The sequence below is a fragment of the Dasypus novemcinctus genome, chromosome 21 (genome assembly GCF_030445035.2).
Source record: "Dasypus novemcinctus isolate mDasNov1 chromosome 21, mDasNov1.1.hap2, whole genome shotgun sequence".
Classification (NCBI taxonomy): Eukaryota; Metazoa; Chordata; class Mammalia; order Cingulata; family Dasypodidae; genus Dasypus; species Dasypus novemcinctus.
This window is the reverse complement of record NC_080693.1, coordinates 50359644-50372768: the sequence shown is the minus strand read 5'-3', so window position 1 is coordinate 50372768 and position 13125 is coordinate 50359644. Positions and strand designations below refer to the sequence as shown.

Genomic DNA, 13125 nt, shown 5'->3' with positions numbered 1-13125 from the left:
GACATTTAAGCAGAGACCTGAAGAAAGTGAAGGAGTGAGCCATGGATATCTGAGCATAACTGAGCACTCCAGGCAGAGACTAGCAAGTACAGAGGGTCTGAGGAAGAAGCATACCTGTTATGTTCAAGGAACAGTAAGGAAGCCAGTGTGGCAGCAGCCATGTGGAAGAAGGAGACTTAGGCAAAAAGTCAGAAAAATTGGGGAAGGGGATGGCAGGTAATACAAAAGGAACACGATCTGACTTATTTTTAAAAGAATAGCTCTGGCTGCTAGTTTGAGAATAGATCTTAGGGGAGCAAAAGCAGAAGTAGGAACACCAGACAAGAGGCTATTAGAATAATGTGGGCAAGAGATGAACCAGTTTAATAAATGTAGAATTGGGGGGAAGTGTCAAACTCTGCATCTGATTTGAAGACAAAGCCACCAACATGGATTGGATGTGAGGTATAAAAGAATGAGAAGCGTCCAGGGTGGGTTCTAGGCCTGAGCAACTGAAAGAATGGAGCTGTCATGCACCTTATGGGGAGACTATGAGAGAAGAGATTTTGGAGCAGAGGCAGGATACCATTAGTAGGCACATTAAGTTTAAAAGTGAGACAGCTTAGGCAATGTACAGGGGAGAGCATGCAGCTGGATGTACAAGTTTGGAATTCAGGAGAGAGGTCCAGGCTGGGGACACAGAGTTGAATCAACAGAATATATATGGTACTTAAAGTCATGAGACTCCTAATAAGTGTGAGTTAAAAAAGAAAGGAAGAAGCAAAGATGGGAAGAGGTTAAGCACGAGCCTTGAAGCACTCCAAATTCCAGAGACTGGGGAGGTGAGAAGGAATTAAACAAATGAGTAAGCAGCCAGTGCTGAAGGAGAATCAAAAGAAAAAGTTATCTTTGAAGTCAAATGAATAAAGTCAAGGAGGAGGGAGTAATCAACTATGTCACATGCAATCATAGTAAGATGAGACCATTGGATATAAAATGATAAAAGCTATTTTAGTAGCATGGGGTAAATAGTAGCAGACTAGAATAGATTTGATGGAGAATGGGAAGAGGGGAATTGAATTTAGACAAATCCCTTGAAGGATTTTGCTGTAAATTAGAAAAGAGAAATGGAGCAATAGTTGAAAGGAAATGTGGGATCAAGACTGGGGTTTCATTTTTGTTTGCTGTTGTTGTTTATAAGATGGAAGATATTACAGCTTATTTGTATGCTAATGGAGAATGATCAGTAGAGAGGAGAGAAAACTGGTGGTGGGGCACATGGGGGCAATTGTTGGGGTGTAGTTTTAAGCAAATAAAATGGGAGGATTGGCCTGAGATAGAAGCATAGTCATATTATGTTGGTGGATGTTGTGGTGGGAATTTGTAGAAATTCTCTTCTTACTGCTTCTCTTTTCTCAGTGAGGTAAGAGGACCATCAGCTAAAAGATGATAAAGTAGATATACTGAAAGTTAGTTTTTTTTTCCCAATGAAATATATTGATTTTATATAAAATTTATTACAAGTATAATTAGTGAAAAATGTCTCTTACTGTAACAAATTTAAAGTGTTTAGCAGAGAGGTGACCTATAGTAGATGTCTAATAAATGGTGGTTCTTATCCCTTTACTGGAAACCAAACTCGGGCTAAATTTTCACTTAAATTTGTGAAATGAAAGTTTTCCTTTTTTTAAAAAAAAAATCAGATACTTCTTCCAAAATAATTATATATTCTTTCAGAATTTTGGGAGACTTGTATGTATAGGTTGGGAGAACCCCTTAGAAATAAGTTTATCTGGGGGTTGAAAAAGAGCTGTATTATCCATTATGGTTCTTTACATCCATTAAAATATGTTTACCTGATGATTAGTCCTAGTCAAGGTTGTGAGAACAGAATAGTGTTTGAAAAACTCATTTAGTCCTGTTACTCATTTCTTACTGGTTAGGCACAGAGAGCACATACCTCAGTGAGGAAAGCTTCAGGTTTGCTGCTACAACAATAAGGGATGAAGTTCACTGTAGGTTATTGATTTTAAGCAAAACAAACAAAAGTACCTTAGCCCAAATCATACCCCAAGCATTGTATGAGTTCCCAGAGACACGCATCAGTGAAATTCTACATTCTCATCATCAGCCTGTGTCATGGGATGAGAGCCAGTAGTATAAGAAAGAACATTTAAGCGGGTTTCTCAAATGTTTAGACATTGGAATTCAAGGAAATGACCCAGCAGTTTAACTTGGGAGTAAAGGAACTCAAATCATATGTGGAGTTTTTGGGATCTGTAAGGAAGAGAAACATAGACGATGAATGCCAGCTTTTCCTTCTTCTTTTAGTGAATACTGGTATAGTATTTATTTGCCCCAAAATAGTGGCAACAAGAGAAAAGGACCAGGGACCACCAAATAACTACCAGGGCTATTTTTGCCATAGTGTTCCTTTATTATAGCTTTCAGCTGGTTCAGTGAATGACTTCTAACTAAATATAATCCATAGCCAATTAACATTTTAATTTTTGAATTTGCAACACAAACAATATAAACTCTTCCCACATCATATATGTAATTTGCTTTCTTTTCCTCCAAATGATATATATGCAACAAAGTAAGGAAAACATTAAGTCTCAGGGCCAAAATGTCTGTTAATACAGCATTTATGCAAGTGTAATTTTAAGAAATGCTTAAAGCACAATTCAGAAAAGCCATATAGTTTTTTTAGAAGGTTTTTCCTTAGAAACTATTTTTATATTTTTATATTTAAAATACTGTATTGTTTGGTTATTTATAGGTCACAACTATCACCCAGTATAATAGATTCCTTTTTCATAGGAAAATTAACTAGTAGTTCTTTTAAAATTGGCACTGGAGTTCAGACCCACAAATTAACTTGTACAGTCATAAATCTAACATAAAATGTCTCTAAAATAGACTGCTTTGTGTTTAAACCAGAAATAATTCTAGTTCCTTTTAAAAGAGCATTACTCTGGGCAATACAGAAGTTGGGCGTTTTGTTTTCCCTTTTTTTTTTTTTTTTTTTTACTTTGTTCTTCGATGTGTTAGGCAAAAGGCAAAAATATCATTTGATCATTTTAAAATATTGATCAAAGGCATTGCAAACAGAGTTAGGGAACTGGAGATAGTCCAAAGTGCTTAAATGCATAAGCTCTAGCCTACAGGCTGTTCTGAGGATTCAATGAGTTAATAATATAAAACAAAAACATTTGTTAAATATATAGTTCATTGTTATATCTTTAAAAGCTAATATCAGTTTTTGTTGTTGTTTTTAAAGATTTGTTTTATATATTTCTTCTCCTCACCCCCCTCATTTCACATTTGCTATATCTGTTTGTTGTGTGCTGGTCTTCTTGTTAGAAGGCACCAGGTACTGAACCTGGGACCTCTGATGTGGGAGGGGAGGCACCTAATCACCTGAGCCACCTCTGCTCCCTGCTTTTTTATGTCTCTCATTATGTTTTCCTTATGTCTCTTGTTGCATCAGTTTGCTGTGCCTGCCCATTGTGTCAGCTCACTGTCATGCTTGTCTTCTTTAGGAGGCACCAGGAACCAAACCTGGGACCTTCCATGTGGTAGGCAGGAGTTCATTCACTTGAGCCACATCCACTTCTCATAATATCAGGTTTGTGTAATTACCTATTGGGCAAGACTGTGTTTTGTTTTGTTTTTTTAACTTCCTATAAATGACCAACGAGCTAAGGGATGAATGATCACAGTGGTATACTGGAGCTGGCTGGTATTGACTTGCAGTCATTTTGTGACCTGGTTGTTAAAAAGCCATTATTAAGAACTAAAATATTTAAAGTTAAAATTAAATAAATGATATTTAAAAACTCAAAACTCACCTCTAATTATGTTCCTACCCTTTACTATGTTCTTGACATCATTTATGTCATTTGTATGGCTGAAAATACTTTATAAGTGTGCGCTATTCACACCTCTGCTCAACTCTGTATTCAGCGACATCATGATAGTAGCTTGAATTTACACCACAGAAATCAGCGAATGCTACAGGTCAGGACTTCCTTTTTTTTTTTTGAGAACCAGTTGTTAAACGTTTACCAGCATTCCACTGGGTGAGGGTTAAAGTGTCCTCCAAGTTCCTTTTATTTTTTGCTAGATATTATCATGTGTGAAACAGAGACTATATAATTTACTGTTCTGAGGAAAGGACTGAAGAAAAATACACCTAGCCTTTCATAGAGATAAGCAATGAAGGGGGAATTAATTTCATTACTGTTAGTAATAATGGCCTCCATTTTTGTATCAGTGTACAGGTGTATGTTTACTAATAAGAGTCTCATAATAACCAGGAAAGAAAATATTCTTATCACTACTGTATAAATGAGGAAGTTGACATACAGCAAGTTTATTTTCTTTCCCATAGTTACTCAACCTTAACTGGGGAACTTTACATAAGATACAGATTTTCTGACTGCAAATTGAGTGAAAATTCCATTATGTAATAGTTGTTCTATACTTTAATGAAGCTTATTAATTGTGAACTAGATCTTTCCTCCCTTCCTTTCCCCTCTCCTCCCCCCTGGGCCCCCATGATAAGAGATGCTAAATGTTAAGTGCATTTGAGCTTCTGTAACAATTACAATAGCTAGTGTTTTTCAAATAGATTTGACTCTGCTTGAGCTCTGAAGTGGATATTGTCTTTATTGTAGCCTCAGAATTCTCAATTCTCTAGATTTTTCCCCACCCAGGTGCCTGCCATCATTCAGGAATCCATCACCTTTACCATACAGTTCATTTTTTCCAATGCATTTTTTTTTTTTGAGGTACCAGGAACCAGGGATTGAACCTGAGACATCATATGTGGAAAGCCTACCCTCAACCACTGAGCTACATCAGCTTCCCTGAGTTGGTTTTTTCATTTCTTTTGCTTGTTGCTTTTTCAGAAGGTATAAAGAACTGAATCCAGGACATCCCATGTGGAAGACAGGCACTTAACCATTTGAGCCACGTCCTCTCCCTTTCTCAATGCCTTTTTATTCCACTTTACCATGGCCCTCCAGTCACAACAAGAACTGTGGCCTCAGTAGAAACTGGTTTTAAATACCTCATTCTTTCACTCAAACCTATTTTTACAGCTCACTTGTCTAAATCACCCCAGAACACTGTTTATTGTCCTCATTAATATCTCATACCAGTCTTACCTTTTATTTCCTCTATCTTTCAGCCTCCACTACTGTTTTTACTTTTCTTCTTACTCAATTTAGAGTCTGAACATAATACAATTATTCTAATCATTCTTGCAAATTCCCTCAACTCACTTGGCTCTCTGTCCTTCCATTACACCATTTAACAAAACTCTATGCCTCAACAAACTCATTCAACCACCTTCTACATAATATGTATGCAGGCATTTGAGCACATTGCTGCAGAATTACACAACCAAATTCACTAGGTTCCACTAGATCTCTAATGCATTAGTTATAATTGTTTTAAAGTCTAGCATCTGGTATATCTCTGCATATGTTTCTGTTGACAGCTTTTTATTTTTATTGCTTTTCTATGTGTCATATATTTTTTTTTTTTTTTACTGAATGCTGAACATTAAGGGTAAAAAAATCTAGAGACTGAAATAAATATTTACCTTCAGAAATGGGCATGTCTTTTTTTGCCAGGCCATTAGTTGGGGGGTTGTTTTGAAGTCAGTTTTAATTGAGCTGGGTTTGCCTTGCCTTGTTTCCATAGTTACCTTCAGTGCACTACTGGTTTCAAATCCCTCCAGTAGTGGTCTGCTGCAATCTTGTGCTTAGCCTGTGAGGACTGGAGTAGTTTTCCTCAATATTCCAGTTCCACCCTCAGGTGTCAGCAGGCTCTACACAACTGCACAATGACTGTGTACTATCTGCACTCTTGCCCTTCCCCAGCAGTAGTAGTACAGGGCTTATTATGATGGGTATGAGGAGTAGGGTGGTGGGGGAAGTTCTTGGTTTTCCTACTCCAGTCTCTGCTTTTGCAAGCCTGATAGACCAGTCTCATGGGTAGGATTTTCTCAGCCTTCCTGCCCTTCCTCAGTGACAACTCTACTTCCTACTTGAGTGCAGCCTTTAGGTGGGTTTCCTGCACTTCTCCCTGTGAAAATCAAATTCAGAATCCTGCCTACAGCACCATCTCTACTCTCCCCTACAGCCAGTATTTTACTGGAATCAGGACAGGGACTCAGCTCTGATCGTTTCTTGCCCTTCTAGGAGCAAATGACTTCTGCCTCACGTCAAAGAAAGAATCCTCCTGCCCAGGGTATGGGCGTTTGTCTTGCTCCTCACCAGCGGAGGAGGGTCTGGGTCACCTGCAGGTTTAATTCCTTTCCCCAACAGCAGTTGATCACCACCTTGACCAGAGCATGGATGGGTTCACTTCTCCACATCAAACTTTTGCAGACCTTGCCTCAACTTGGACACCCAGAGACTCTCTCAGGACTTCTGCCCCACTGTGGAGGCCCATCACAAGGAGCTGTTTAGGGAGGGCAGACACTCCATGTGTGTAAGACTCCTGGGATTGTAAACTACCATGCCAACCCATAATCAGTCTTAACAAATTTGGTTCAATTTTAGTTCTCTTCTTATCCAATGTCTCGTCTTGCCAGAGAGCAGGGTAGCTTAAATGACAAACAGTTTTAAAGGCCAGAAGTCCAAAATCAGGATGTTGGCAAGGCCATGCTTGGGTCAGTTGCATCCTGGTGATGGTAGTCCTCCATCACATGGTGATCTCTCTCTCCACTCTGGCTTCTACTGGTTTCCTCTGACTTCAAGCGTCATTGACTAACCAAGTCTGAGTTTTCTCTCTTTATAAGGCCTGTGGCCACACAGATTAAGACACACCCTGATTCAGTTTGGCCACACCTCAGCTAATAATATCATCTTCCAAAGATCCTGTTTACAAATGGGTTCACACCCACAGAAATACAGATTAAGATTGGAAGAGGTCTTCTGTGGAGTACATAAATCAATCCCCAACACCCACTTTTATTGTAACACCTCGTCTTCCTACACTTTGCCAAAGGTGAAATAATAGTTCACATGTCCCATCTCTACTCGGAGAGGTTTGTAGCCCTTTGGAATTCAGTTCACCTGGTTGCCTTTTGACTTCACTCACTAAGAAGCTCAAAAACATCCAGCTTTTTCTTAATATTGTGGTGGCACAACATCCTTTCAGTTTTCTTCATCTTAAGCAGCAGCATATCTGCTTGACTTTAAGAATTTTTTCCAACAAGTTTTAACATGGCCTACAAAGCCCTGCATAGTCTGTTTCCTGCCTATATTTCCAGCCAAATCTCCCTGACTTGTGGTGCTCCAGTAGCACTGATCTTCTCTCAGTTCCTCAAGCTCTTTCCCATCCCAGAACATTTGTACCCAGCCTAGAGTGTTCTTCCTCCATGTCTGTTTCTGGATAACTCCAAGTCCTCCCAGAGATCAACATTATCCAAATTGATAAGTTACTTCCTATTCTTATTCCATTATCTGGATATACTATCTTTATTTAATCATTCCTCATTGATAGTTATTTAGATTATTTCCAATCTTCTGTTTTAATAATTTACAATCCTGCATATAAAGTATATCTATCCAATAAATTCCGCTATTTAGAGACAGTTGAGCACAGTGGTTTAGAATCTGGGCTCTGACACAAGCTAGCTAATAATCTTGGGCAAATTATTTAAACTTTTTGTGCGTCAGTTCCCGCCTTTATAATTACGTGTTTATTTATGAATACTTTTTGTTTGTTTGTTTGTTTGCTTTTTTGCAGAGCTGGGGCCAGGTATTGAACCTGGGACCTCATATGTTGGAAGCCAGCACTCAACCACTGAGGCACATCGGTTCCCTGAGTTGGTTTTTTTTCATTTGTTTGCTCATTGTTTTTTGTTTTTAAGAGGCACTGGGAACCAAACCCTGGATCTCCTATTGGGAAGCAGGCCCTCAACTGCTTGAGCCACATCTACTCCCCTATGATTGTTTTTTAAAGTTCCGTAAAGTCGAAGTCTACATGTATTTTGTCCATCAGTGTATACTGAGCACCAAGCAAAATGCTGAACACACAATAGATGTTCAATAAATGTTTCATGACTGAATAAATGAGTCAAATGCCAAAGAGAATCTTCGTACACAAATAGACCAGGAAATTGGAAGGGAAACCATTTTGATGGAAATGTGCTGAGTTTGGTTTTGGATATGTTGAGTTTTAGGTGACAGCCAGTATTATTAGTTGACTATGCACAAGATCTTACTTTGGTAAGAAGCCCATATGAATTTTGGAGTCATCACCATGAAGTTGTTGATTGGAAACAGATGATCTCTGATGGAAAGAATGTCATCTGAGGGTTCATAAACAAACACTTCCAATCAGAAACAATTTCAGGTGGTTATAGTTGTCATAACTCCAGTTTAAAATAAATATGAAAAGAGAAGGAAAAACAGAAGCACTTATTTGCAAATACAAAGATATAGAAAATGTAGAAATGTATTAATGCCTTGGAATAATAATGATTATTGAAAAATATTTAGATAACATAATATTACCCAAATCACTTATTCTGAAGAAATGAAAAATTGAATCCATCATAATCATATAAGCTTGTGGAAACTCAAAGTACTCCTTAGTATGAAGTAGGGTATTTGGTTTATTAAAATACTGTGTTTTCAGTTTATAAATGGACACTGATTATATTTTCTATCACTGAGAAATTGCTTCCAGTTTAGTCTCCAAGTCTGTATTAAATGCATGAAAATTTAAAAAAAAATATTCTGCAAAGAAATGCTTATATTTTCAGAACAGAGAATTTATCCTAAAGTAGGCCATACATATTAATACAGAATATCTTTATAACTACAGACATTGAATAACCATTTTGACTTAAATGTATATGAATTAGTTCCTTTAATAAATCTGTTGTGAAATTGTAGTCCTTGTTCAATAATTGTAAAGACAAAAATCAGCAGGATTTCTATTAGGACAACATGTGAGATGTGGGATCCCAAATGTTAATCATGATTTTCAAATGATCCTAAGGATGGGAAAAGATACCATCTTTAAAAATGTATATTATTTCTCCTTAACATTAGAAATATGTATGGGAGCACCTGCTTCCCATGTATGAGGTCCCAGGTTTAATCCTTGATATCTCCTTTAAAAAAAAATCTGATATAAATTAGAAATACAGATATAATTATGTGAGTCAGACAAGTCATTCAAGACAAAATCCTTAGTCACATTAGAATAGCATTCTATGTAGATTTTAGCTTTGTCTTATTGATCAGAAATCCTGGTATTTCTGAGTATTTTTATCATGAGAACAAGATTGTTATGATGAGTCATCAGATTCTTCCCTGCAGGTTAGTTGCTTGTTAGTGATGAATGAAGTAATCTGTAACTAGGATGTAGAAAGTGTGAAGGAGGAAAATAAATCTACTTGAATCAGTGCAGTAGCAGTTTATCACGGTCTCTCTGGCTAAACATGTACTGGCTCTGGAACTTTTCAGAAGCCGGTCATTTGCTTACGCAGAATTCAGAGAGTGCTTATTTTCTACTTAGAATAGGAACACTTATTCATTAAGAGAAAAAAGAAACTCTCATGCAACCCATTATGGAATTTTTTGTTCTAGGTCTTATTTTATACAACTTGGGTTAAAAGACTGGAAGTAAAAAATAAAGGTTTTTCCCCTTAGAAAATATCCATAGTACTCCTTGTTAGTATTCTCTAGGAAGCAAATGGTGATAGAGAAAGGTTTTATTTCTTTCAAATAGTTTCTATTCCTGAACTTTTGCCATGTCGTTTCCTGAGATTTGGGGGAATGGAAGTCAGCAGTTTGTTATAGCTCAGTTATTTCCCAAAGAAGTAGGCTACTTAACCAAGAACTGTTCTTGAGTGGGTTAATGTAGCTTCTACCCAACAAAGGGGCCATGCATGATAAGCTGTATCCAAGAATTGATCCAAAAGGTTAGTTAAAATCCTTAGCAGTAGACTTATTATTCTACTATAGACTTATTATTATTCTAGCAATGGAAGAACTCTTATTATTGATGTAAAGACAGTGACCACAAGAGGGTCTGAGGGATGGGAGAGGGAAGAAAGCCATAATATGGGGGCATTTACAGGACATTGGATTTGTCCTGCATGACAGTGTAGTGACAGATACAGGCCACTGTATATTTTGTCATAACCTATGAAATTTTGCAGGACAGTGTGTAAACTATAATGTAAACTGTAGTCCATGATTAGAAGCAATGCTTTAATATGGGTTCATCAGTTGTAACAAAATGTACCACACTAATGAAGAAGGTTGTTAATATGGGAAATTGTGGGAAGGGGAGGGAGTAGGGAATATGGGAATCCCATATATTGTTTATGTAAACATTTATGTAATCTAAGGCTTCTTTAAAATTTTTTTTAAAATAATTCATTTTTTTAAAAAACCTTAGCAGTACTCAGATGACATGAAGGGGTGGAAACTGCAGTTGATCACCACATGTAACCCATTCAGGACCCAGAGCATGGATGGGTTCACCTCCGCTCTGCATCAAACCTGCAGGCCCTGTTCAAGCCTGTACCACCCAGGGCACTCTCTCAGCGCTCCCATGCTGACTCAGCAAGGTGCTGTTCTCTTGTTATGATGAGGACAAAAAGTACTCATTCATAGAAATATGACCAAATAATTGCTTGCTTACTTCAGTCTGCATCTTTTTATAGCTAACTAACTTGGGCACATTACAGCAATGGAAGCTAAGTTTAGCAAATTATTTGGCTGTTTGTGTTTAGTGTACAAAATTCTTAATTAACAAAGTAAAATACTACAGTCCATCGTAAATCACTTTGCTAGACTTTCAAACTTATAAAGAATTCTGCATTTTCCAAAAGCTACTTTCAAACCCCTGCTGATCTGGCATTCATGCATTGATTCCCTGTGGAGCTGAGTAAAAGAATTGTAAAGAGACCCAATTAAAGAAACTTTGAGCCAGAATAGACAAGCAGAGGCCATCTTGTCCATCCGTCTGCCTCCAGGCAAAAACCATCTACTGTACCAAAAATTTTTGCTTGAATCCTGCTGACAAAAATATTCACCACATGTAAATGACAAGTCATAATCCAGTTATTGCAACTAAAGCAGATTGTTAACTGTTCGAAGACTTATTTATTGTATTTTAAAGATGCTGAATAGGAAAGCTCTTCCTAAATTGTCTTAATTCCCCTTTCTAGAAAGTTATCTTGTACAAGAAATGTACTAAAATAACTGTAAAGATGTGGAAGGTTTGTGTGCAGGAAGTAAAGGTATCTTCCTCATCTTATTAAGTATATTTTTTATTTCATTTCACTCTAGGTCTACCTTATGGATGGGAGGAAGCTTACACAGCAGATGGAATCAAGTACTTCATCAAGTAAGTACAAGCATCTCAAACAAGTAAGCAATTTTCTTCACATCTGGAACGAACCTGGAAGTTGCAGAATAATCAGCAAAACCAGGAAACCGTCTTAGAGGTTACAAAAATTAGTAACAAGAAACAAAGCCTCACCATTTTCATTTCATATGATTTAAGTGCTAATATCAAATATCATTTGGTGGGGGAAAAGCCTCATGATAGTTTCAAAAAAACATCAAAAAATTGGCACAGGATTCATCATTTGAACTTAAATGTTGGCTGCTTGAAATCACTTGCTGACTAATAGTATTACTATTTATACTATTACAATTAGCATGAATATAAATTCATACTAATATTTATACTATTATAATTAGTATGAATATAAATTCATACTAGTGAAAAAATCCATTTTATATATCTTAAAACTTAATACTACTAATGACTTTTTTTTAATGCTTTACAATGTACATAGCTCATTCATTCAGCAAATATTTTCAGGGCATTTGCTGTTTGCCAGGCAGTGTTCCAAACCCCAGAGATACAATGGTGAAATATACAGAATAGTTCCATGATATCATGAAATTTACATAGTGGTGAGGAGAAACAGACATTCAATAACTAATGAGATAAATGGGACAGTAAATTAATAAACTGCATCTCAGTGGATTCTCAGAATCACTCTTTGAGGTGTGTGCCTTATCATTTTCCATTTTAAAGATGAAAAAAATGACAGCCTTGAGTAGTTGCCAAAAAATCAACAGCTACTCAATTACCAAATGAGAACTAGAATCCAACTCTCCCAAGTCCTTTTTGCTGCACAAGACTATTGCTAATAGAGACCCTTCTTTGAATACTGCAAGAAGAATCCATTTTCCAGCTGCTGGACTGGATTGTCTTACCCCAGTCACAGCAGTCTGATGTGCTTCCATCTCATTCTGGGTAGCTCCTTTCCTGTCAGAGTTGTCGCTATGAGAGCACAAGGGGAACCCCAACAGACTTCTGAGATCACAAGAACTTTGTAGTTGATAAAAGAAAAGATACAGAAGAAGGGAAATGAGTACTTACTGAACATCAGTATATACCAGGCATATGCTTGGTATATATTTCTGTACATTGTGTCATTTACTCCTTTCAACAATGTGGAAAGTGGATGTCACTGGCCATGTGTGCTTGGCGCTTATTAGGATGATATCATGATGATGTGGCTACACTCTGCCCTCAGTCACGCCTGTCCTCTAAAAGGTCCCCCAAAGAAATGCTCAAAGGAAGGCAATTCCAACTAGCATTCATTATTAACTAGAATTTCTGAATTCAGAAGGTTTTTAAAGATATCAGTAAATGATTCCGGACCCTGTTGGGAACCCTTTTACCTAAGCTTAGCCATCTCTTAGGGTATCCTAACCAAAGCTAATATCAGAGCCTAATAGTATAGTGCCAGGGAAGGAGGTTTAAAAGCACTCTTAACTGCCACAGCGGGGAAAAAATAGAGGGAGCAAGAGATGGCCAACCAGAGAGTGAGTTTGACCTACTGCCTTGTTCCCAGCATCCTTCCACCACCTGTGATAATAGCATTGGACTAGTACTACAGGGAGAGAAAAGAGGAAGGCATTCCTATGGAAAGAAAAGAAAAACACTACTTTTATGTAGTCTCATTTGCTCCATTCCAAAAAATATACCCCAAACCATGTGTTTTGGAAGCCCATCATTTCTCTTCCTTGACCTTAACCCTGACTCATCCTGACTATAAAGAAAGCAGAAATGAGGTAT

General features: G+C 37.3%; 1 protein-coding gene across 3 annotated transcripts in view; it reads left to right on the top strand.

Moving 5' to 3' along the window:
- The window catches only part of STXBP4 (syntaxin binding protein 4), a 258348-nt gene that overhangs the window by 208876 nt on the left and 36347 nt on the right, over nucleotides 1–13125 (top strand). For all 3 annotated transcript variants that reach the window (XM_058283937.2, XM_058283935.2, XM_058283936.2), the window contains one exon: nucleotides 11316–11373. In XM_058283937.2, coding sequence (XP_058139920.1) covers nucleotides 11316–11373 — 58 coding nt within the window. The remainder of the gene's footprint in view (nucleotides 1–11315; nucleotides 11374–13125) is intronic.